The following is a 23,397-nucleotide window of genomic DNA, read 5'->3' on the forward strand; positions in this document are numbered from 1 at the left end:
GTGCCAGGTTTTCAGCACATCTCTATCGCCACTGCTTTATGCCCTCTATCTACATATCCCTTAAGTCCTATTCCAAAGGAGTTTTCTGACCTTCGTGATGAATTACTTGGAGTTTGACAGCCTCTGCCCATTTCTGGATGACTCTGGTGACCAGGTTTATCGACATGGCCCAAACATGGCCAGTGGCCCTGCCCGAGGGACTGCCAAGGGCCCCAGGCGGCCCTGGTCCTCTTCCAGTAAGACTCACCTTCCTTTCTCCTGGCTTAATGCTTTCAAGTTAGCTGCCTTGCATTTTCTCTTGCCAAGCCGGATTGCCGATCCCCCTCTTCTGCTGTAATCAAGTCCAGGCCCCTGCAGTTTGCAGTCACCTCTGCTAGGGACTCTCTCTGGTTCTGCACAGCGAAGTGCTCCATAGCTGGCTGTGCTGGACCTAGGAGCACAAAGAGAAGAGGGCTGAAGCCTAGAATCTAGAAGCTTCCCACAAGGGAAGAGGACAGAGTTCTTGCCCAGGGAGGCGAGAGGATGTTGAGAAGCGAAGCCCACCTTGAGACTCAGATCTGGGTATGTTATGGGAGTAGTCACGTGAGGAAGACCAGGCTGGCAGGCTACTATGGACAGAGACCAGGTGTTACAACTTTGCCAGTAATCTCAGATAAGGGTCAGTTTCTGTCATCTAGAAGGGACGAGCTTGATCTAGAAGTCTTTCCTGGAGGCTACTTTAAGGCTCAGGAGTGACCAAGGACCACAGAGACCACTCTGAAGCAAAGATGGAAGTTTTGTTTTTTATTTTTTGTTTATTTCTTTATTTGAGAACAACAGACAGAGAGAAAGAGGCAGATAGAGAGACAGAAAATGGGCACACTAGGACCTCCAGCCAGTGCAAATGAACTCTAGATGCATGTGTCCCCTTGTGCATGTGACTTACGTCATCCAGGGAAATCGAACCTCAAACCGGGGTCCTTAGGCTTCACAGGCAAGCGCTTAACCACTAAGCCGTCTCTCTAGCCCAAAGATAGAAGTTTTTATGGGGGGGGGGGGCGCATGAGCTGCCAGGACTGACTCTCAAGAGCGGAGCAGTCAGCTTGTGGTTACAGATAGTGGCTTCATAGGCTCCTCAGTTGGGGAAGGTGAGAAAGGGAAGGAATTTTTCTTTGTTGGGGCAGTAAATCTCTGTTCTTTTTTAAAATTTTTTTGTTTGTTTATTTATTTGAGAGCAACAGACACACACAGAAAGACAGGCAGATAGAGAGAGAGAGAATGGGCGCACCAGGGCCTCCAGCCCCTGCAAATGAACTCCAGACGTGTGTACCCCCTTGTGCATCTGGCTAATGTGGGTCCTGGGGAATCGAGCCTTGAGCCAGGGTCCTTAGGCTTCACAGGCAAGCACTTAACCGCTAAGCCATCTCTCCAGCCCAAATCTCTGTTCTTTACATTAGCCATAGGCTGAGACCAGAAGTGACCCAGTGAGAGATAGGGGGCAGTAAATCTAGACCTGGAGCCTTGTTAGGCTGGGGAGGGATAATGGCTGGACGATTTCCTGAGGAATGTGGAGGACTCACTTCGCCCTCCTGCTGTGACTCCATTTTTGTCCTGACCTAATAGGTGGACATCCAGGTTTCTGCTTAGTGACATTTCCTGCTTTTAGTCAAGGAATACAAAACCATTACTTTTGGAGTTCTGTTACCCTGACTGCTTAGCCAATTTCTGTCTCCTATCATTTTCCCCTTCTGAAGAGGTAGTCCCAACTGCCACTAGGGGATTAGGACAATGGATCAGTCTGACTTCTTTAATGTGAACGGGGCCTTTGGGTGTGGGATACCCCTCCACTGGGTCTATTCTACAGGTTTGGCTTTTTTTTTTAAACTTAATTATTGGGGGGGGGGAGTGAGAGAGAGAGAGAGAGAGATGAATGCACCAGGGTCTTAGCCACTACAAACAAACTCCAGACATGAGCACCACCTTGTGCATCTGGCATAAGTGGAAGCAAGAGAGCTAAACTTGAGTCCTTAGGCTTCACAGGCAGTTGCCTTAACCACTAAGCCATCTCTTCAGCCCAGGTCTATTCTACAGGACCCCAAAAGTTTACTGGCGGTCTTATAGTAAAGAAGAAACCTACCCACATAAAGACGTTAGTGGGGGAAAATGGGAGAAATTGGGTAAGCTGGGGTTTAGAGAGGTCCGTGGACCCTCGCTCCTGTCAGTACAGAGTTCCAGTTCTGAGTAAGGGAGTGGCTTGTCAGATCTGGGCAGGAGAACCCTTCCTCCATGACCCCCTCACAGCTGTGGAGAGGTTCTCCTTCCTCTTCTGGAAGGTGGGTGGCTGGGCTTAGGGTCTGAGTAGCCTTGACTCGAACCCTGGGTGGAGCTCTGTGGCTCTCAGCATTGGTGCAGTCTACTGGGATGAGTCAGGGCCATGCTGACCGTGGGGCTCCCTTCCCTTGGAAACTTTAAAGGCCCCCCTTTATTCTGACTCTTCTTCTGCAGGCCAGACATTGATTGGATCCATTCTCTGGGTGTGCATGTCTTCCCTGATCAAGAATATTGGAGACTTATCAAGAGCTTTAGGATCCTCAAGAGAAAGAAATGTTCTGTTGTCTCTTGAGCCTCTTTGACCTGGAGGGGCTGGGACCAAAATATTGGGTGCCCTTTTAACCCCAAGGTCCTCATTGGTCCTGGTTGCTAAACATCCAGGGAAAAATGGGAATATAGAGTATGACTGTGCCTTTTGTCTTTAACAAAACAGACCAAGTTAAAACATGGTATTAAAAAACCCTTGGGCTGGAGAGATGGCTTAGTGGTTAAGCGCTTGCCTGTGAAGCCTAAGGACCCCGGTTCGAGGCTCGGTTCCCCAGGTCCCACGTTAGCCAGATGCACAAGGGGGCGCACGCATCTGGAGTTTGTTTGCAGAGGCTGGAAGCTCTGGCGCGCCCATTCTCTCTCTCTCCCTCTATCTGTCTTTCTGTGTCTGTCGCTCTCAAATAAATAAATAAAAAATATTAAAAAAAAAAAAAACCCTAACATTTTGTTGTAACACTTAAGTTACGTTGTCTGATGACATGGTAAGCCATATCTGAAAGATAGGAAACATATATACTATTTAACATTTGTAAGTTCAGACAAAACACGTTAGCAGTCCTGGAGGCAATTTTTTTTTCTTTTTTTTCTGGAGGCAATTTTTATTAATGAAAATATAAATATTAACTCCAACTTTCATTTAGTCCTAGTGCCCTGGTGAGAGCCACCAGTTTTCTTCCTGTGCACTGTGAGGGGGTGTACTTTTAATCTTAAGAGAATTTCTAGGAGGACAACCTGTCATCTCAGGGGACAGTTAGTTATTAATTAGCCGGAAGTTTTTCTTGGCAATAAACAGGCCTAACACATCATGGCTGTATACACAGGTCACATATCACAGTTAACTAGGAGAGCAGTTGTCAGTGCTGACCTCAGACTCTGGATTTTTGTCTTTGTTTCTCAAGCAATTCTTTTTTTTTTAAAAAAAAATAGTTTTATTTATTTATTTGAGAGAGAGAAAGAGACATAGAAAGACTGGGTGCGCCAGGTCCTCCAGCCACTGCAAACGAACTCCAGACACATGTGCTCCATTATGCATCTGGCTTATGTGGGTCCTGGGGAATTGAACCTGGGTCCTTTGGCTTTGCAGGCAAGCGCCTTAACTGCTAAGCCACCTCTCCAGCCCCTCTCAAGCAATTCTTTGCCGGCATGTTCTACCCCATCTGACAAAATCTTGTGACTCCCAAGAATGTCCTGAGTAGCTTGAAGGTCTTGCAGCTGAGAAGCCTGAGGGTCTAACCAGTGGCTCTGAGTCAGTTTTGGATGGCCTCAAAGATGAGAAGGGTTGGACACAGAACAGCTCAGTCTAGTTCTTTCTCTTTTTATAAAACAGGTCTAGCTGAAAAATGGTGTTGCCCCCTTAGGGCTCCAGGTTTTCTCATCTCCTAGAGAGTCTGCTGCCTGGACTAAGGACAACCAGGGTGATGCCTACTCTCATTTAGGGGATAGAGGGTCCCCAGTGGAGCCCTGCCATCACTCCCTCGTGACAACTACTCAGTAGGGGTTCTGAGAAGGATGCTGTTCACACATTAGAGGATCTGAACTTGGCTTTTGTCATTACAGTGAGCATTTATTAGTTTAATTTCTGTAACCATTTTGTAGTGTTCTATCAACAAACTTAAATCAAGCAGTCTGTCAGAAATTAAGTTATTATAATAAGCATTAAACCCATCTAAATTTTGACCTTTTAATTGAGCTTGTAAGGCAATCTAAAATCAGAGTTGAATTTTGGAATCCTTTTGTGCTTAAAGTCCTCTGGCTACTGTTGTAGCAGATATAAACAAGCACTTCTGGTTTTGAAGTTGAAAACCTAGAAATCTGTCTTTAGTAACTTAGAGTCACCTTCAAATATATCTATGTACCTGTGAACATTTTAATGGCTTTAATCTTTATGTCTAAACAGAACTCGACACAAACTTAATCCTGATGGAGAAATCTATAACAATCATTCTGATGCATCTTATTTAGGGTTACTTTGATTAACATAAACCAATTTTATGCCTCATTATTATTGTTGCCCATGGCTATTAAATGACGCTCTGACCATATATCTGATAGTTTATGTTTAAATTACACTGTGTGTAAATAACAGATTCTCGCATTACAACTCATTTGTGCCCAAGAATTGTCAATGGAGTGCCTCAAAAATTGAGAAGGCACAGTTATGAGAAGATGGAAAGACTTCTTTATCTCCCTAAGAACAACAGTTATAATGAATAAAGTTAGATTAGATCTTTAATAAAACTTGAGTTATAAACACAATGACTATTTAGTAGAATTAGTGTTATAAAAGAAAACTCAGTAACTAATAAATAACTCTTAATCTTATTAAGACTCAATTCTTCTAGTAGTTAAAAGTTTAACATAGAGCATTACCAACTCAACAAACATTTGAAAAAGTTTTATAACTGTCACCATGAGCAAAACAATATCTGTGAATCAAATTTTAGACTTTATAACCTGTTGATTTGAGACTTTTTGTTTATAATCCTATGAAACATGTTTTAAAAGCATGGATTTGTAAATGCAGGTGAAACTTGATAACTGCCCTGGAGATAATATAACATACCTGAAAATGGTTTTGTTAGTAATGACCAATCTGAACTATATTTATGTATGATATAACAAACTAAGATTACCTGTTTATAGATTGTTAAATCATAAAATTCTAACTTGTTTTAAAACCTAATTAGGGGCTAGAGAGATGGCTTAGCGGTTGAGTGCTTGCCTTTGAGGCCTGGGGACCCTGGTTTGAGGCTCAGTTTCCCAGGACCCACGTTAGCCAGATGCACAAGGGAGTGCACACGTCTGGAATTCGTTTGCAGTGGCTGGAAGCCCTGGTGCGCCCATTCTCTCTCTCTCTGTCTTCCTCTTTCTCTCTCTCTGTCTGTTGCTCTCAAATAAACAATGAAAAAAAAAAAACCTAGTTAGAGGCTGGAGAGATGGCTTAGCGGTTGGGCGCTTGCCTGTGAAGCCAAGGAACCCCCACTTCAAGGCTTAATACCCCAGGACCCACGTTAGCCAGATGCGCAAGGGAGCACACATGTCTGGAGTTCGTTTGCAGTGGCTGGAGGCCCTGGCGCGCCCATTCTTTCTCTCTCTCTCTCTGCCTCTTTCCTTCTCTGTATGTTGCTGTTAAATAAATAAACAAAAAAAAATTTTAAACTCTAGTTGGGTCTGGCTGTTACTTGTTTGTTAGGCTTATTTTAAGTCTGAGAACTGTATTCTAACAAGGCTTTAGTGATCTTAGACAAAAGACAAGTGGAGAGAGAACCAAGATTATAGGCCGCTTGTCGTTTTCCCTTTCCTCGTCCACAGGCAATGGGCCAGTTGGCCTAAGGACAAGGTATGGATGTCACATAATTTTAACAATGCTTGGGGTCTGAGTTGGGGGGGGAAACAGCATATCACAATTAATAAAAACAATCATTATCAAGTATCTCTAGCCATTGAGAAGACCTACCAGTCCCGAAGTGCCTGGCTTTCAGCCTTTACCTGACAGACGTTAGGCCCCAACTTGTTCTTGGAGCCTGTGTGTCTGGCTGTGGCATGGGGTCTCCCTGCCACCATCCTGCTGCTACTTGCCATCTAGCTTGGGTCACAGCCTTGCTGCGTCTGCATCCCACAGCATATTCCCATACGCACCTGGAGTCCCATTGCACGCTGTTTGAATCTCTGTCCCACTGCACTGCTGCAGACGCAAACCAGCGCAGCCGGAGCTGCGTTTCCCACAGACCGGCACTGGACATTAGTATCTGAAATTCAGGCCAGTATTCAATCTCACAGTCACGCACAATCATTCAGAATTTAAAACAGCTCTTCCCTAGTTACTCCCACCAATTCCTGTTCTGTCTAAATGGGGCCAGTCTCACTTTGGAAACCCTTCGAGATCTAACTATGCCCCCATTTCCTGCCAAATCAGTGGGCAATATCACCCTGGAATCCCTTCGAGCTTTAATTGTAGTCCCCTTTACCTGCGTGACCAGAGGCCAGTGCTACTTTGGAACCCCATCAAGGCTTTGGATGCTACCTACTGCAGGGGGTCAGCCTGCACTGGCTCCTGTCTGTCTGTCCCGGGAGCTCTACCTGGTCTGCATGTCCACGCTGGTCCATCTTCTCACTTCACTTGGTGGGAGCTCTCGTTCGGGGTCTTGCAGTCCTCTTTTGGCTTCCTGGAAGGAGACCACAGCAACACTTTGGGCGTGCACACTGCTCTGTTCCAGGGGCCATAGGCGGACTGCAGGGCCCAGGAGTACAGACCTTATGCCCAACTGAGGCACAGCGGCAACATCTGGCTGGGGCCTCCAGAAATGTTTTGGGAATTTCTGGGAGTCAAGAGACTAGCAGCCGAGACAGGTGAATGAAAGTTTATTTACACCCGCAGACTGACGCCCAGATCTCTCCATAATGGCATCAGCCCTGAACTCAAGGTTGTTAGGGATTTTATAGTATAAGCAAGTATGGCTTACAATAGTACTTGATGGTTGAGCGAGCAGGTTCCAACAGATTTACAAAAATGTACCAGTTTGGCAAACAGAAATTATAATGGGGTCTAAGTGTTAAACGTTAAACCTGCAATAAACTGCAGAAGGAGGGAAAGGGCAATAAACAGCCAGGGGCGAGGCCTCCTCTCTAGTCACCCCTCCTTATTCTTGTCTCCTGTGGGGGGCTTTCCTCTGTTCAAGTTTTTTGCCATACTTCTCCCACCACTACACTAGTATGTGTGCTAGGCAGTTGTTCTGTCGAACCACACCTCCTGAGTCCTTGTACTTAGCATTTATTTATTTGTTTATATTTATTTTTTTAGAGAGAGAGAGAGAGAGAGAGAGAGAGAGAGAGAGAGAGAGAGGAGAGAGAATGGGTGTTCCAGGGCCTCAGCCACTGCAATCGAACTCCAGATACTTGCGCCATCTCGTGGGCATGTACAACCTTGTCCTTGCCTTACCTTTTGTGCATCTGACTAACGTGGAATCTGGAGAGTAGAACATGGGTCCTTAGGCTTCGCAGGCAAGCGCCTTAACCACTAAGCCATCTCTGCAGCCCTATTTTTTTTTTTTTTTGAGGTAGGGTCTTGCCCCAACTCAGGCTGGCCTCAAACTCAAGGGGATCCTCTTACCTCTGCCTCACAAGTGCTGGGATTAAAGGCATTTGCCACCACACCCAGCTTAGAGTGGTCTTTATTACACAGCCATAATTTCATCATCACACACAAGAATGTAGCACTCAGGCTGGGTAGATGCCTCAGCAGTTAAAGATGTTTGCTTGCAAATCCTGGTAGCCTAGGTTGGCCTAGGTTTGATTCACCAGTTCCCACTTAAAGCCAGACGCACAAAGTGGCAGATCCATCTGGAGTTCATTTGCAGTGGCAAGAGTTCCTGCTGTGCACATTCATTTATCTCTCTCTGCTTGCAAATAAATAAAAATAGAAAAAAGAGGCCGGCCTTAGTGGCACACGCCTTTAACACTCGGAAAGCAGAGGTAGGAGGATCACCTTAAGTTCGAGGCCACCCTGAGACTACATAGTGAATTCCAGGTCAGCCTGAGCTAGGGTGAGACCCTACCTCAAAAAAAAAAAAAAAAAGTAGTAAAAAGAATATGGGGCTGGGAAGATGACTTAGTGGTTGACATGCTTGCCTGCAAAGACAAAGGACCCCCATTTGATTCCCCAGGACCTATGTAAGCCAGATGCATATGGTGGCGCATGCGTCTGGAGTTCATTTGCAGTTGGTGGAAGCCCTGTCATGCACACTCTCTCTGACTATTTGCCTCTGTCTCCCAGATAAATAAATAAAAATAAAATATTAAAAATATATTTAGCACTCACATGTGATTCTGTCTGACATTCAGTTTAATCACATTTCTTCCATCGTGTCGACAGCGTGCCTCATCGAGTTGAGCTTTAAGGGCTACCGTCTTCCGAGGTGTGCTCCTTTACATCCATGCTCATGTCTCTCCTTTCCAGGCGCTTCCCTGCTGCTCTTCCGTTACTGGTGGACACCCCCATTCTGGGCCTGTCAGTTTTCTTCTCCCCTTTTCTCCTGGGGAAGTTTCAGTTTGGTTGCTCTTTTCACCCTCGCAGGTAGCAGCCAGCCTTCAAGGGCAGGATGGATCTCGATGTGGTTAACATGTTTGTGATTGCGGGCGGGACACTGGCCATTCCAATCCTGGCGTTCGTAGCCTCCTTTCTCCTGTGGCCTTCCGCGCTGATCAGAATCTATTACTGGTAAGTCGGCAGTGTAACTGAGATTTTCAAAGTGTTGTGATGCTGTTGTCCCTCTGCTTGTCCTGCTGGTTTGCTTGTCACTGTTGCTTTCCACTTAAGAAATATTTCAAACAGAGACAACTGGAAGAACAGGCCTCCTCCTTTGAAATTTGGAAGTGTTCTCAAAGTGTTGTAGCTGAAAGTTAAATTTTATTTCAAAATGTGTGTGTGTGTGTGTGTGTGTGTGTGTGTGTGTGTGTGTAGGTCAGAGGACAACTTTGGAGTGTTTGTCTTTTTTTTTTTTCTTTCAAGGTAGGTTCTCTCTCTACCTCAGGCTGACCTGTAATTCACTATTTAGTCTCAGGGTAGCCTCAAACTCATGATGATCCTACCTCTGCCTCCCGAGTGCTGAGATTAAAGTCATGCACCCTCATGCCCAGCCTTTTTTCTCTTTTTGTGACAAGGTCTCTTGTTTTGCTGCTATGTGTGCACCAGTCTGCTGGTCTGTGACCTTCCAGAGTCCCCTGGCTTCGTCTCTCATTGCCAAACGCACGTAGAGATCACAGATGTATGAGCCGCTTTTTGTCTGGCCTTACATGGCTTCTGGGGAATTGAACTTGGACCATAGGCTTGCAAGCAAATGCCTTAACCACTGAACTGTCCTCCAGCCCCTGTTTTTTTAATCTTTTGTTGTTTTTTTTTTTTGTTTTTTTTTTTTTGAGGTAGGATCTTGCTCTAGCCTAGGCTGACCTGGAATTTACTATGTCATCTCAGGCTGGTCTTGAACTCACAGTGATCCTCCTACCTCTGCCTCCCCAGTGCTGAGATTAAGAGTGCATGCCACCACACCTGGATAAATCTATTTTTTAACTATTTTATTTATTTATTCATGAGAGAGAGAATGAGTGCACCAGAGTCTCTAACCATTGCAAACTAACTCCAGACACACGAGCCACTTTGTTCATCTGGCTTACGTGGGTTCTGGGGAGTTTAACCTGGGTCCGTAGGCTTCATAGGCAAGCACCTTAACCATTGAGCCATCTCTCCAGCCCTTCCAGTCCCTATTTTAAGTACATGTCTGCCTTCAATACTCCAGAGGCCCCAAATGGTCTGCAAGCAAGGTTGTGGGGGGAAAGGACTTCTTTGGTGTTTTCATAACCATTAAGTTCACACCCAATGATGTTCTAACAGGTTCAGTAATGACACTAAGAAATGAATGGAAAATATTGCTATCTCCAGGAGGAGTGTGTAGGGCTTTTGAATTTGCCCTACAACTTTTATTTTTGTGGGTTAAAAAAAATATTTTTTTTTTGAAGCAGGTTCTCATGTAGTCAAGGCTAGCTTCAAACTTGATATGATCTTCCTGCTTCTACCTCCCAAATTCTGAGGTCGCAAGCATGTGTCCACCACACCCAGCCTTGCTCTAGAACTATTAATTAGTAAGGTGAGAGAGACTGAAATAATGTGTATGTGAGAAAGAGATTACTATTGTAAAATGGAAAGCTTGTCATACTTGCCATAAATAATAAATAGATGTAAAAATTCAAGCACTCTTACACTAAGTAATCTTACTAAAGCTGGGCACTGGTGCCACATGCCTTTAATCTCAACACATGGGAGGCAGAGGTAGGAGGACAGCCATGAGTTTGAGGACAGTCTGAGACTACAGAGTGAGTGCCAGGTCAGCCTGGGCTAGAGTAAGACACTACTACCTTGAAAAAAAATTGTATTAACTTCTAGTATAGATCCTATTTCCTAGCCAGGCCCTGAGTCTCTTTTCTTGTTACCAAGTACAAATGAGGTGTGGCAGGCGCAGGAATCTGGAGCACAGCCTTTCCCCTTGATGCACTCAGGTCACCACTTGGGATTTTGATTCCTTGTGGTATTAGGGATGGAACCCAGGGCCTGCACATGTGGGACAAATGTCCCAGCACTGACCTATGCCCCCTGCTCTTAGAAGGTAGCGCTTGAGCCGGGCATGGTAATGCAACACCTTTATATTTTTTAAACTTTTTTTTGTTTATTTTTATTTATTTATTTGAGAGCAACAGACAGAGAGAGAAAGAAGCAGATAGGGAGAGAGAATGGGTGCACCAGGACATCCAGCCAGTGCAAACAAACTCCAGATGCGTGTGCCCTCTTGTGCATCTGGCTAACGTGGGTCCTGGGGAACTGAGCCTTGAACTGGGGTTCTTAGGCTTCACAGGCAAGCGCTTAACTGCTAAGCCATCTCTCCAGCCCAATGCAACACCTTTAATCCCAGCAGGTAAGAGGATCACTGAGAGTTCCAGGTCACCCTGAGACTACATAGTGAATTCCAGGTCAGCCTGGAATTTCCTACCTTGGAACCACCAACCCCCCCCCCCCCCCACACACACACACACCAAAATAAAAAAGAAGGTAGCACTTGAAAATGGAGCAACGAAGGAAGGGAGGAGGGTACTGAATAGGTTGATATTGTATATATGTAAGTACAATGATTGAGATGGGGAGGTAATATGATGGAGAATGGAATTTCAAAGGGGAAAGTGGGGGGGGAGGGAGGGAATTACCATGGGATATTTTTTCATAGTCATGGAAAATGCTAATAAAAATTAAAAAAAAAAAAAGGAGCAACGGACTTGATATGCTTTGTTGACGTTTCAGGCCACACTTACCAAATAAAGTCAGTCTTCCCATCCGCATGATGAGATGAATGCTGAAGTAGAGCAGGGTCCTCTCCTCTGCAGGCCTTAGATAAGCCCTGCAGATTTATCTGGGCCGTGGGCAGTTAGAGGACCGCAGGGAGACTGCTGGCCCTTTATCTGCCCTCCTTTCTGGCTCCTCTTTGTTTCTCCAGTGTGTGGAATTTTCCGCCTGCCCCTGCTTCCATTCAGTTCGTCCTTCAGCCTTAACTGTCTTCCTGGGCTGCGAGTACCCGGGACCCACCTCTGCATCTGACCAAGCTGAGTCTCTGGCTGTCTAAGTGCCACTGCCCTTGGAGAGTGGCCACTAGAGTTCTCTGCTCTGGGGCCAAGATTCTTATTTGGCTCCGGTCCTGGTAATGCCAGAGCTGTGGCCCCACCTCATGGTCCTGCCAAGGGCAGGGTCTTCCACACTCAAATGCCATGTTTGTCAAACAGACAAGATATTGAAGAAGAGAAGGCAGTTTGCCCATGTGAGCCAGAGAGGTGTGATTGCATAAAGGCTAATCCAACAGGCTTCATGCCGCATTGGCATCCCAGCCCCCAGGTTCCCGGGCTGTTGGGGAGAGTGCTTTTAGAGTCATGCTGGCAGAGTGCTTTTGATAACTGCTATTTTAACCAAATGAAAAAATAAAACAACTTATTTTCACCTAAAAAAAATTATTAGTTGGGTGTGGTGGCACATGTCTTTAAGTCCCAGCACTTGGGAGGCAGAGGTAGGAGGATCACTGTGAGTTTGAGGCCAGCCTGAGACTACCTCGTGAATTCCAGGTCAGCCTGGGCTAGAGCAAGACCCTATCTTGAAAAACAACAACAACAAAAATTACTTATTTGCACCTGCACGTGTGCATGTGTGGGTGTGTGTGCGTGCCTGCCTCTGTGAGTGTGTTAGGGTCTCTTGCTGTTGTAAACAAATGCCACTCCTGTTTTATGTGGATGACTGCGGATTTGAACCAGGTCTAGCTGTGCAAACAATTGCCTTTAACCCCTGAGCCATCTCCCCAGGCCCTCCCCTTTTCACATTGAGTTCAAGTTCACATAAAATTAAGAGTCACCATATTTAAAGCTGTACAACTCAGTGGTTCAAGTCCATTCACAGTGTCACAGAGTTGTAACTACTACAAAATTGTAGAACTTTCCCATTTCTCCTTAGTACACACTAAATGAACGCATTATGTTCATGTAAGTGCTGCAATTACAGACATGCTGCTGTGCTCCAAGCACTTAGCATGGGCTGGTCTAGGTCCATCTGTATAGTACTGTGCATCAGTACTCCAAGCACTTAGTGTGAGCTGGTCTAGGTTCATCTGTATAGTACTGTGCGTCAGTACTACAAACAGTGTGCGCTTGTCTAAGTTCATCTGTATAGTACTGCATATCAGTACCCCATGCACTTAGCATGAGCTGGTCCAGGTTCATCTGTACTGTGCATCAGTACTTCTTTCATCATTATGACTCAATAATATATTTTACATGCTATGGTTTGAATAGGGATTATGCCCTCCCAAACTCATGTTGGCATTTCATTTCCAATGTGACAGTGTTTCAGGGGCCTTGTAGAGGCCACTGAAGAGATGCTGAGGATGTGGCTCAGTTGGTAGAGTGATTATTTAGGATGCCTGAGGCCCTAGGTTCGATCCCCAGCACCACGAAGACTGAGTGCAGCAAGGTGGCACATGCCTGCACTCCCAATGATACAGATGAGGAGCAAGGTAGCTGGCTCCTGGTAGGCACATAGCTGGCTCCTGGCCCATGGAAACACAGATGCTGGGGAGATGGCTCAGTGGTTAAAGGTGGCGCTTGCTTGCAAAGTCTGCCAGCTCAGGTTTGATTGCCCAGCACCTACATATAGCCATATGCACAGAGTGGCACATGTATATGAAATTCGCAACAGCAAGACACTGGCATGCCCATATACACAATACTCTATATCTCTCTTTTCCTCTCTCTCTTTGAAATAAAGTCATTTTGATTTTTTGTTTGTTTTTTGTGATGGGGTTTCTCTCTAGCCCAGGCTGGCCTATAATTCACTATGGAGTCTCAGACTGGCCTCAAACTCACAGCGATCTTCCCACCTCAGCCTCATGATTGCTGGGATTAAAGGTGTGCGCCACCACACCCGGCAAGCAGTATATATTTTTTTTTAGTGGTAGAGCAGGAGAGATGGCTCAGTAGTTAAAGGTGCTTAGTTTGCAAAGTCTGGTTTGATTTTCCAGTACTATTGTAAAGCCCGACACACACAGTGGGGTATGTGTCTGAAGTTTTTTTGCAGTGGCAAGAAGCCCTGGTGTGCCTATTCTCTCTTTCTTTTCCCTCTTTCATAGCAAATAAGTAAAATACATTTTTAAAATATTATTTGCTCATTTGAGAGAGAAAGACAGAGGCAGACAGAGAATGGCATGCCAGGACCTCCAGCTGCGGCAGATGAGCTCCAGACATCTGCGCCACCTTGTGCACCTGGTTTTCTTAGGTCCTGGGGAATCAAACCTGGGTCCTTTGGCCTTGCAGGCAAGCACCTTAATCGCTAAGCCATCTCTCCAGCCTCCAAATAAAATATTTTAAAAAACAGCATTAAGTTGGGTGTGGTGGCACATGCCTTTAATCCCAGCCATGGGGGTGGCAGGGCAGAGGCAGGAGGATTGCTGTGTTTGAGGACAGCCTGGGCTTACAGAATGAGTTCCAGGTCAGCCTGGGCCAGAGTGAGACCCTACCTCAGAAGCAAAACAAAACAAAACAAAACCCAGATCATTAGACTATCGAGAACAATGACCACCTTTCTGGTGGGAGTAGAGGCAGTTACTATAAAGCGACCAGCTCCTCACAGTTTTGTCTCTTCAGTACTTGCACAGATGCCCTGTCATCTGCAGTGGGTTTAAGCAACAGAAAGCTTTCCCCAGAGCCAAGCAGAACTCACTACCACAGTGTTAGGCTCCCCAGCCTCCAAGTAAGCCTCTTTTCTTTATAAATTGCCCAATCTCAGTTTTTGTTGTTGCTATAGCAACAAAAACCAAAGACAGTGTGATTTTACCACACATGCTGCTCAGCTGTTGACAGACACTTTGAGTTGTTTCCATCCTTTGGTTCTTACAAATAATGCCGCATAGACACAACTCACTTTCACCAGCAAATAATGCCACCTAAAAGCCAGAAAAACCCCATAGACCCGGGCATGTAATCCCTCACTGGTTGCCAGTAAGACGTATGTGACCTTGAAGCCTGTCACCCAGCACTGGGCAGCGGTCAGCACAAGAACACAACACTTTGCTGTGCCGGTTGAGGGGATGAAAATCCTGGACAGCTTTTCAGATCGTGCCAGGTGGCGCAGTGACAACGAGTGCTGTGGTGTATCGTAGCCGTAAGGCCCCTGCAGAGAGCTGGCAGAGACCCCGAGAGGCGCCAGGTATGGCGTGCACCTTTAACCCCAGCATCGGGAGGCAGAGGGATGAGGATCGCCACAAGTTCGAGCACACCCTGAGACTGCATAGTGAATTCCAGGTCAGCCTGGACTACAGTGAGACCCTACCTCGAAAAATCAAAACCATGAAATAAAAATGGTTCTTATAAGAAGGAAATCCTACAAGTGGCTTTCTGTGCCATGCAGGAAAGCACAGCCTGTCTCCTCCGAGCTGCACATGACATTTTCAGGGATTGTTGGGACAAACAGCCCTCCTGAGAGAGGAGTCTCATGCCTTCATCACAGCTCTTCCAAACGCCTTCATTTTGTGGCCACCCATCATGACCGCCAGCAGTACCACCAGGCAAGCCCAGGTGGGGACCTGGGTGGGCCTGAGGGATAACTTTCAAGGTTGTCACACCTGCAGGAAGAGCCAGGCAGCAGAGGCCCTGCAGCCCCGCCCCCCCTCCCTGTTGCCACAGGAACTTAAACGCTCCGTCATGCATCCTGGCTGGAGCCCTCTGAGTCTAAGCACCGTGGAGCATGGCCAGACTGTCTCAACAGTGACATGGCCATGGTGGCTCCTGGTTCCCCAGCTTAAGTGTATAATTTAAGAATAATAGCAAAGGGCTGGAGAGATGGCTTAGCAGTTAAGCACTTGCCTGTGAAGCCTAAGGACCCCGGTTTGAGGCTCGATTCCCCAGGACCCACGTTAGCCAGATGCACAAGGTGGTGCACGTGTCTGGAGCTCGTTTGCAGTGGCTGGAGGCCCTGGTGTGCTCATTCTCTCTCTCTCTGTCTCAAATAAATAAATAAAATAAAATCAGAAAAAAAAAAGAATAATAGCAAAATTTGCTGGGTGTAGTGTCACACACCTTTAATCTCAGCACTCAGGAGGCTGAGGTAGGAGGATTTCACTTTGGGTTCAAGGCCAGCCTGGGACTACATAGTGAATTCCAGAACCAGAAATAAATACATAACAGAAAAATGTGACATCATTTCAATATATTGTGGTTTACATAGCATTTCCATAAATGAATACTAAGGTGCTATTAATTGTTTAAAAATATTTTATTTGAAAGAGAGAGAGAGTCAGATAAGAGAAAGAGAGAGAGAGAGAGAGAGAATAGGTGTGCCAGGGCGTCCAGCCACTGCAAACGAACTCCAAACGCATGCACCACCTTGTATATCTGGTTTATGTGGATCCTGGGAATCAAACCTGGATCTTTAGGCTTCAAAGGCAAATGCCTTAACTGCTAAGCCATCTCTCCAACCTGATTTTTTTTTTCTCTAATGTAAATTACATTAATTTGACTATCTTGGATTTTTTTTCCTCAAGGTTTCTGTTTATTTCTCTGAAACAAATTATTTTTGAAAATATGATTACTAGGTCAGTTTTAAAGACTCCTGATGGTTCCCTAGAATGGCTGGACATTCTAATAGGCTTAAAAGAAGGGGGTGGGCTAGAGAGATGGCTTAGTGGTTAAGCACTTGCCTGTGATGCCTAAGGACCCCAGTTTGAGGCTCGATTCCCCAGGACCCTCATTAGCCAGATGCACAAGGGGCGCACGTGTCTGGAGCTCGTTTGCAGTGGCTGGAGGCGCTGGTGCGCCCATTCTCTCTTCTCCCTCTCTATCAGCCTCATTCTCTCTCTGTCCCTCTCAAATAAATAAATAAAAACAGAAAAATATTTTTTAAAAAAGAAGGGGGGAGTGCCACTTTTCTAATTTGGAAGTCCACATATAATAGGGACCCTAAAAGATTTAGAATTTCTTGCCAGGCATGGTGGCACACACTTTTAGTCTTAGCACTGGGGAGGCTGGTAGGAGGATCATCATGAGTTCAAGGCCAGGCTGGGGCTACAGAGTGAGCTCCAGGTCGGCTTGGGCTAGAGTGAGAACCTGCCTGGATAGAAAGAAAAACCACTATCTCCTAGGTGTTTGTAGAGTGGTCAGTGAGGAACCTAAGATTCTAGTGACACATAACACATTGTATGTTTATGTCCTTAATTATTAGCCAATGTCAGCACATTTGTTCATCATTATATCTTGACTACTTTGAGTTTTATTTTTATTCATTTTGCTTGTTGTGAAATTAAATTTTTAGTATAATTCATGTAAGTTTGTAAGTGTGATTTTTTGTTGTCATTTGTTTTCTTTTTTTGTTTTGGAAGGGTCTCACTCTAAGCCCAGGCTTACCTCGAATTCACTATGTAGTCTCAGGGTAGCCTCAAACTCATGATGATCCTCCTACCCATCCCTCCTCCCAAGTGCTGGGATTAAAGGCGTGCACCGACATGCCCAGAAGTTTATAAGTGTTTTATGTACTAAAGATACCAATTCTGCACTGGGACATGGCTTAGTGGTAGAGTCCTTACCTAGCATGCATGGGGTCCTGGATTTGCCCTGGCACGGGGGGAGGGAGGAGGAGGAGGGGGAAGAAGAAAAGGAGGGACAGAAAGAAGGAGAGAAAACAAAGTGGAGGAGAAGTGGAGAAAAAGGAGAAATGACATCAATTTGTAGCTATCATGCTTATTGCAAATATTTCCTCCAATTTTTCTCTTGATTTTTAGCAGATGATTTATTTGGAAGGTGAGATTTTTTTTTTTTAATGCAATACAAAAAACCTGCTGTTTATTGGATCTCTGTGCCGGGTCTTGAAGTAAATTTCATGTGGGGGTTATCTGGTTTTATCACACAACATCAGTAGGATGCAACATTCCTCCATATTGTCAGTGAGGAAACTGAGGTTCAAAGTATATAGTTAGTAATTTCGTGAGCTGGGATAGCGTGGATGAGCAGACTTGTGCCATGATACCATGTCTTCAAATTCTGAAACATGTTTGCATCATAGGAAGAGCCTGTAAGCTAACCAGCTTTTGATGACAGACAGAGAGAATGGGCACACCAGGGCCTCCAGCCACTGCAGATGAACTCCAGACACATGCTCCACCGTGTGCATCTGGCTTACATGGGTTCTGGGAATCGAACCTGGGTCCTTTGGCTTTGTAGGAAAGTGCCTTAACCACTAAAGCCATCTCTCAAGCCCCCTTATCTTTTTGTTTGTGTCATTGTTTTGCTTTCCTGAGGTAGGGTCTTGCTGTAGCCCATGCTGACCTGGAATTCACTATGTCGTCTCAGAGAGGCCTCGAACTCACAGTGATCCTCCTACCTCTGCTGGCATTAAAGGCACATATCACCACACTCAGCTGTGTTTACTGTTTTGGATAGGCAAAGTAGTCACTGTGAAAGGCTTAAAAGTGGGGAAACAGAGAAGGCTCAGCAGTTAAAGGCACTTGCTCGCAAAGCCTGCTGGCCTGAGTTAAGTTCCCTAGTCTCCACATAAAGCCAGATGCACAATGGGGCGCACGCGTCTGGAGTTCATTTGCAGTGGCAGGAGGCCCTGGTGCGCCCATTCTAATAAACAAGCAGAATTCACTATTTAGTCTCAGGGTGGCCTCCAACCCATGGTGATCCGCTTACCTCTTCTTCCCAAGGGCTGGGATTAAAGGTGTGTGCCACCATGCCCGTCTTCTAAATAGAAATATTTTTTAAAGGTTCAAAAGGAAGCAGTTCCAAGTCTCCCTTCTCTAGGCATCCCCCTTCCTCCTACTTGCCCCGCATTCTGTACCTCCAGTTCAGACCCGTAAGGACGCCTTGTTTACGCAAGTGAGTTCCAGGTCAGCCTGGGCAACAGCCCACAGAACCATCTCCCCCGCCCCCTTTGTTCACTCGTTTTCCTTTTTATTGCCATATATTAATATGCAAAATAATGGTTTAATTCTGACATTTTCATGTACGTATATCATGTACTTTTCATCCCTTATTACTATTTCTTGTCTGTTCACAGCCTCCCCTCAGTCCTCTTCCTCCAGATAAGTACATGACATGCTTATCTTTGTTTTACTTTTTGAAATTTATTTGAGAGAGATAAAAGGCAGAAAGAGAGAATGGGTGCACCAGGAACCCCAACCACTGCACGTGAACTCCAGATGCATGTGCCACTCTGTGCATCTGCCTTACGTGGGTCCTGGGGAATTGAACCCGGGTCCTTAGGTTTCACAGGCAGGCATCTTAGCTGCTAAGCCACTCTCCAGCTCTGACATAGTTCTTTTTTTTTTTATTAAACATATTTGGGTTTTTTTGTTGTTTTTTTTTTAAATTTTTTATTTATTTATTTGAGAGCGACAGACACAGAGAGAAAGACAGATAGAGGGAGAGAGAGAGAATGGGCGCGCCAGGGCTTCCAGCCTCTGCAAACGAACTCCAGACGCGTGCGCCCCCTTGTGCATCTGGCTAACGTGGGATCTGGGGAACCGAGCCTCGAACTGGGGTCCTTAGGCTTCACAGGCAAGCACTTAACCGCTAAGCCATCTCTCCAGCCCCTGACATAGTTCTTACCGAAACAGCCCTGTCCTCTTCTTAGCGCTGTTTTGAGTTGGAGGGCTGGGAGAAGTGCTTATCGCCTCACTCAGCAGGCGGCCCTCCCAAAGCCCTTTTCCCTGACTGCGCTGTGTGTGTTTTGCCTTGATCGCCCCCTAGGTACTGGCGGAGGACGCTAGGCATGCAGGTCCGCTATGCCCAGCACGGGGACTACCAGTTCTGCTACTCCTTCCGGGGCAGGCCGGGCCACAGGCCGTCCATCCTCATGCTGCACGGGTTCTCAGCTCACAAGGACATGTGGCTCAGCGTGGTCAAGGTGCGCTTCCACACCCACCTGTCTTGGAGGGAGGGGTCCCACCTGCACGTGATGTCATCACACTCACCTCTCTCAGGAGGGAGAGGTCCCACCCGCACTTTACATAAGCAGTGGTTAGAACACAGAAAATAAACCACCAGTTCAAGTTGAATCTTAGACTTAACCAGTTGTATCACTCAGATTCTCTTGTCAGATGAAATGGGTCGAATTCAGCACTATTTGTTAAGCCTGTCCCTCAGGAATCTTTTAGGGAGTTTCCTGATGTTCTGTCTCAGAACTTCCATGAAGGTTGAGGCTGGGCTGTATTTTTTTAAGTATTTTATTATTTATTTATTTATTTGAGAGAGAGAAGCAGATAGAAAGAGAGAGAATGGGCACGCCAGGGCCTCTAGCCACTGCGGACAAACTCCAGATGTATGCACCACCTTGTGCATCTGGCTTTATGTGGATTCTGGGGACTCGAACCTAGGTCCTTTTGTTTTGCTGGCAAGCACCTTCACTGTTAAGCCATCTCTCCAGCCCTCTAGTTTTTATTTCTAAAAAGGCTAGGGGCCTTGGCATGTCAAATCTTTCTTTCTCTCTCTTCCTGCAAATAAATATTTTTTAAATTATTTGTTTGAGAAAGGGGGAAGAGAGAGAGAACATGCATACCAGGGTACCTCACCACTTCAGACCAACTCCAGACCCATGTGCCACTCTGTGCATCTGGTTTCTGGAGGTCCTGGGGAGTCTGAACCTGGGCCATCAAGCTTTGCAAGCAAATGCCTTTAATCACTGAGCCATCTCTCCAGCCTTCATTTTTCTGTTTTGGGGTGTTTTTTCTTTGTTGTTGTTTTTGAGGTAGGGTCTTGCTCTAGCCCAGGCTGACCTGGAGTTCACTGTGTAGTCTCAAAGTGGCCTCGAACTCACAGCGATCCTCCTACCTCTTCATCCCGAGTGCTGGAATTAAAGGCATGCACCACCACGCCCTGTCAAATGACTTTTTTAAATTTAACTTTTTTTTAGAGACAGAGAGAGAATTGACGTGCCAGGGCCTCAGCCACTGAAATTTTAAAGTAGTGCCAGCCCAGAAATATTAAGAAAGGACAAGACAAGCGCACGCCTTTAATCCCAGCACTCAGGAGGCAGAGGCAGGAGGATCGCCATGAGTTGAAGGCCACCCTGAGACTACATAGTGAATTCTAGATCAGCCTGGGCTAGAGTGAGAACCTATCTCAAAAAAAACACACACAGACAGAAAAAAAAAAACAACAAACCCTCCAGCCTGGGCTTTCTGATCCCTTTCTGGTCATCCACAGAACCCCTCTAGTCTTTGGGGCTCTCCCATCCCTGTGAGGCTTATTCACACCTGTTGGGTAAGACACTGGGAGGCCCAGAAGCACACAAGTTAAGGATGGCTGTTGAGGGCACTTGGTATGTAGGGGCAATCTCCCCTCCACCCCACAGTTGGCAGACACATGTTGCACAAGCATGTGCTGACTGCCTTGGTCTGTGGCCTCAGTTTCTTCCAAAGAACCTGCACTTGGTCTGTGTGGACATGCCGGGACATGAAGGAACCACTCGCTCCTCCCTGGACGACCTGTCCATAGACGGACAAGTGAAGAGGATACATCAGGTAAGGGCGCTAAGCCGCGAGTTGTCTACGCTGGGTCTCTGTCATCGTCACCCGTGTCATCCTCATCGTCACCCAGCCGCCCTAGGGAACAGGCAGTGTTTGCACCTCCCTCCAGAGCACTGTGTCTTCAAGCTCTGACCAATGAAACGGCACTACCTATGGTCAGCTATAAAGGGCTGGGGCATATTAATTTATTTTATTTTTTGTTTTTTTGAGGCAGGGGTCTCACTCTAGCCCAGGCTGACCTGGAGTTCACTCTGAAGTCTCAGGATGGCCTCAAGCTCACGGCCATCCTCCTACCTCTGCCTCCCGAGTGCTGGAATTAAAGGCGTGCGGTACCATGCTGGGCTGGCTGGGGTTATAACAGACACTTCACCTCTAAGCCTGTTTCACCTGTGAAGAAATGTAATCTAGACACTTTCCGGGCTCATTGCAAAGGAGTTTAGAAACCCACAAAACTAGGCAGTTGAGGTGCTGCATGCGTTTAATCCCAGCACTCGGGAGGCAGAAGTAGGAGGATCATCATGAGTTCGAGGCTGCCCTGAGACTACAGAGTGGATTCCAGGCCAGCGTGGACTATAGCAAGACCCTACCTCGAATATAAAAATAAAAAAAAATAATCCCACAACACTGTACCTCTCTCTAGGGGTCTGCTTTTCTGTTTCCCAGCAACATGCCAACAGCAGTAGCCCCTGTGCCCGGCTTGGGAGGGTATGCCTTGTCAGTTGTGTTTTGGTGCCCATTTCTAGCTTCCAAGGTCATGAGTCCATTTGTAATTGAGTAGGCCTTGAGTTTCAGGTTCCCACTGGGTATTTTCTCTAAAGAAAAATATTTACTTGATAATGTCTGTCTCTCCTGTTAAACTTCATTATTAATTAGTTAATTATTTTAGCAGGGGGGATAAATAGTATGGGCATGACAGGACCTTTTGTCATTGCCAGTGAACTCCAGACTTATGCACCTCTCTGTGGATCTGTCTTCAGGTGCATACTAGGGAATTGAACCCAGGTTGGCAGGGTTTGCTAGCACGTGCCTTTAATAGCTGAGCCATCTCCCCAGCCCCCCCCACCTTCTTTTTTTGAAGTAGGGTCTCACTTTAACCCTGGTGACCTGGAATTTAACCCTGTTGGCCAGGCTGGCCTTGAACTCACTTTTAGCCCATGTTGGTCTGAAACTCATGGCAATCCTCATACCTCAGTAAAGGTGTGTGCCCCACCATGCCTGGCTAGACTTCATATATATATATTTTAATATTTTTATTTTTATTTATTTCACACAGAGAGAGAGATTGAGAATGGGCACGCCAGGGCCTCCAGCCACTGCAAACAAACTCCAGATGTGTGCACTGCCTTGTGCATCTGGCTAACGTGGGTCCTTTGGCTTTGCAGGCAAATGCCTTAACCACTAAGCCATCCCTCCAGCCCTAGACTTTATATTTTAATGAGGTCAGGAACTTTATCTCTGGCTCTTTGTTATGTCTCCAGCAGCTAACCATCATTTCTTATACATAATTAATATCCAATAAATATTTTTCCTGTGATGGTTGGATGGTTGCTTGGCTCGACATGGCTGGCAAGGGCTTTACAATCAGGCAGGACTCACTGACCTGTGACCCATGGCCTGTGATTGCCGCATCTTTTCATACACTAAGTTCTGTTGAAATGCAGCCAGCCTCATTTGCCTAGGTGTGGTCTCTGACAGTGTTGTGGCATAGCAGCAGAGTTGAGTGGTTACAGCAGAGACCTTCTGGTCCACAGAGCAAAGCACATTTATTCCTTGGGCCCTCACAGAACAGTTCATGACTTATCGGGGGACTCCTTGCAGTTTCTTGTTTACTAATGGCCCACCCGTCACTTGTGAAAAGCCAGCTGCATAGATGCCACAAGGCTCATCTTCTTTTTTTAAAGAGAGAGAGACAGCCAAGCGTGGTGGCGCATGCCTTTAATCCCAGCACTCGGGAGGCAGAGGTAGGAGGATTGCCATGAGTTTGAGGCCAGTCTGAAACTACAGAGTGAATTCCTGGTCAGCCTGAGCTAGAGTGAGACCCTACCTCGAAAAAGAGAGAGAGAGAGAGAGGCATGCATAGGGGGAAGGTGGGGGGGGACAGAGCCTCTGTCCACTGCAAACGACTTCCATATGTGTGTACCACTTTGTGCATCTGGCTTTACATGGGTACTGGGGAATTGGACTCCAGTCATTAAATTTTGTAGGCAAATGCCTTAACTACTGCTCA

The 23,397-nt window shown here is 46.2% G+C and overlaps 1 protein-coding gene across 1 annotated transcript in view; it reads left to right on the forward strand.

The window, feature by feature from the left end:
• The window catches only part of Abhd6 (abhydrolase domain containing 6, acylglycerol lipase), a 55,346-nt gene that overhangs the window by 21,290 nt on the left and 10,659 nt on the right, over window positions 1-23,397 (forward strand). The window contains exons 2-4 of the mRNA XM_004669086.3: window positions 8,651-8,794; window positions 19,393-19,549; window positions 21,051-21,164. Coding sequence (XP_004669143.1) covers window positions 8,676-8,794; window positions 19,393-19,549; window positions 21,051-21,164 — 390 coding nt within the window. The 5' untranslated portion in view covers window positions 8,651-8,675. The remainder of the gene's footprint in view (window positions 1-8,650; window positions 8,795-19,392; window positions 19,550-21,050; window positions 21,165-23,397) is intronic.

Source organism: Jaculus jaculus, chromosome 16, assembly GCF_020740685.1.
Source record: "Jaculus jaculus isolate mJacJac1 chromosome 16, mJacJac1.mat.Y.cur, whole genome shotgun sequence".
NCBI classification, from domain to species: domain Eukaryota; kingdom Metazoa; phylum Chordata; class Mammalia; order Rodentia; family Dipodidae; genus Jaculus; species Jaculus jaculus.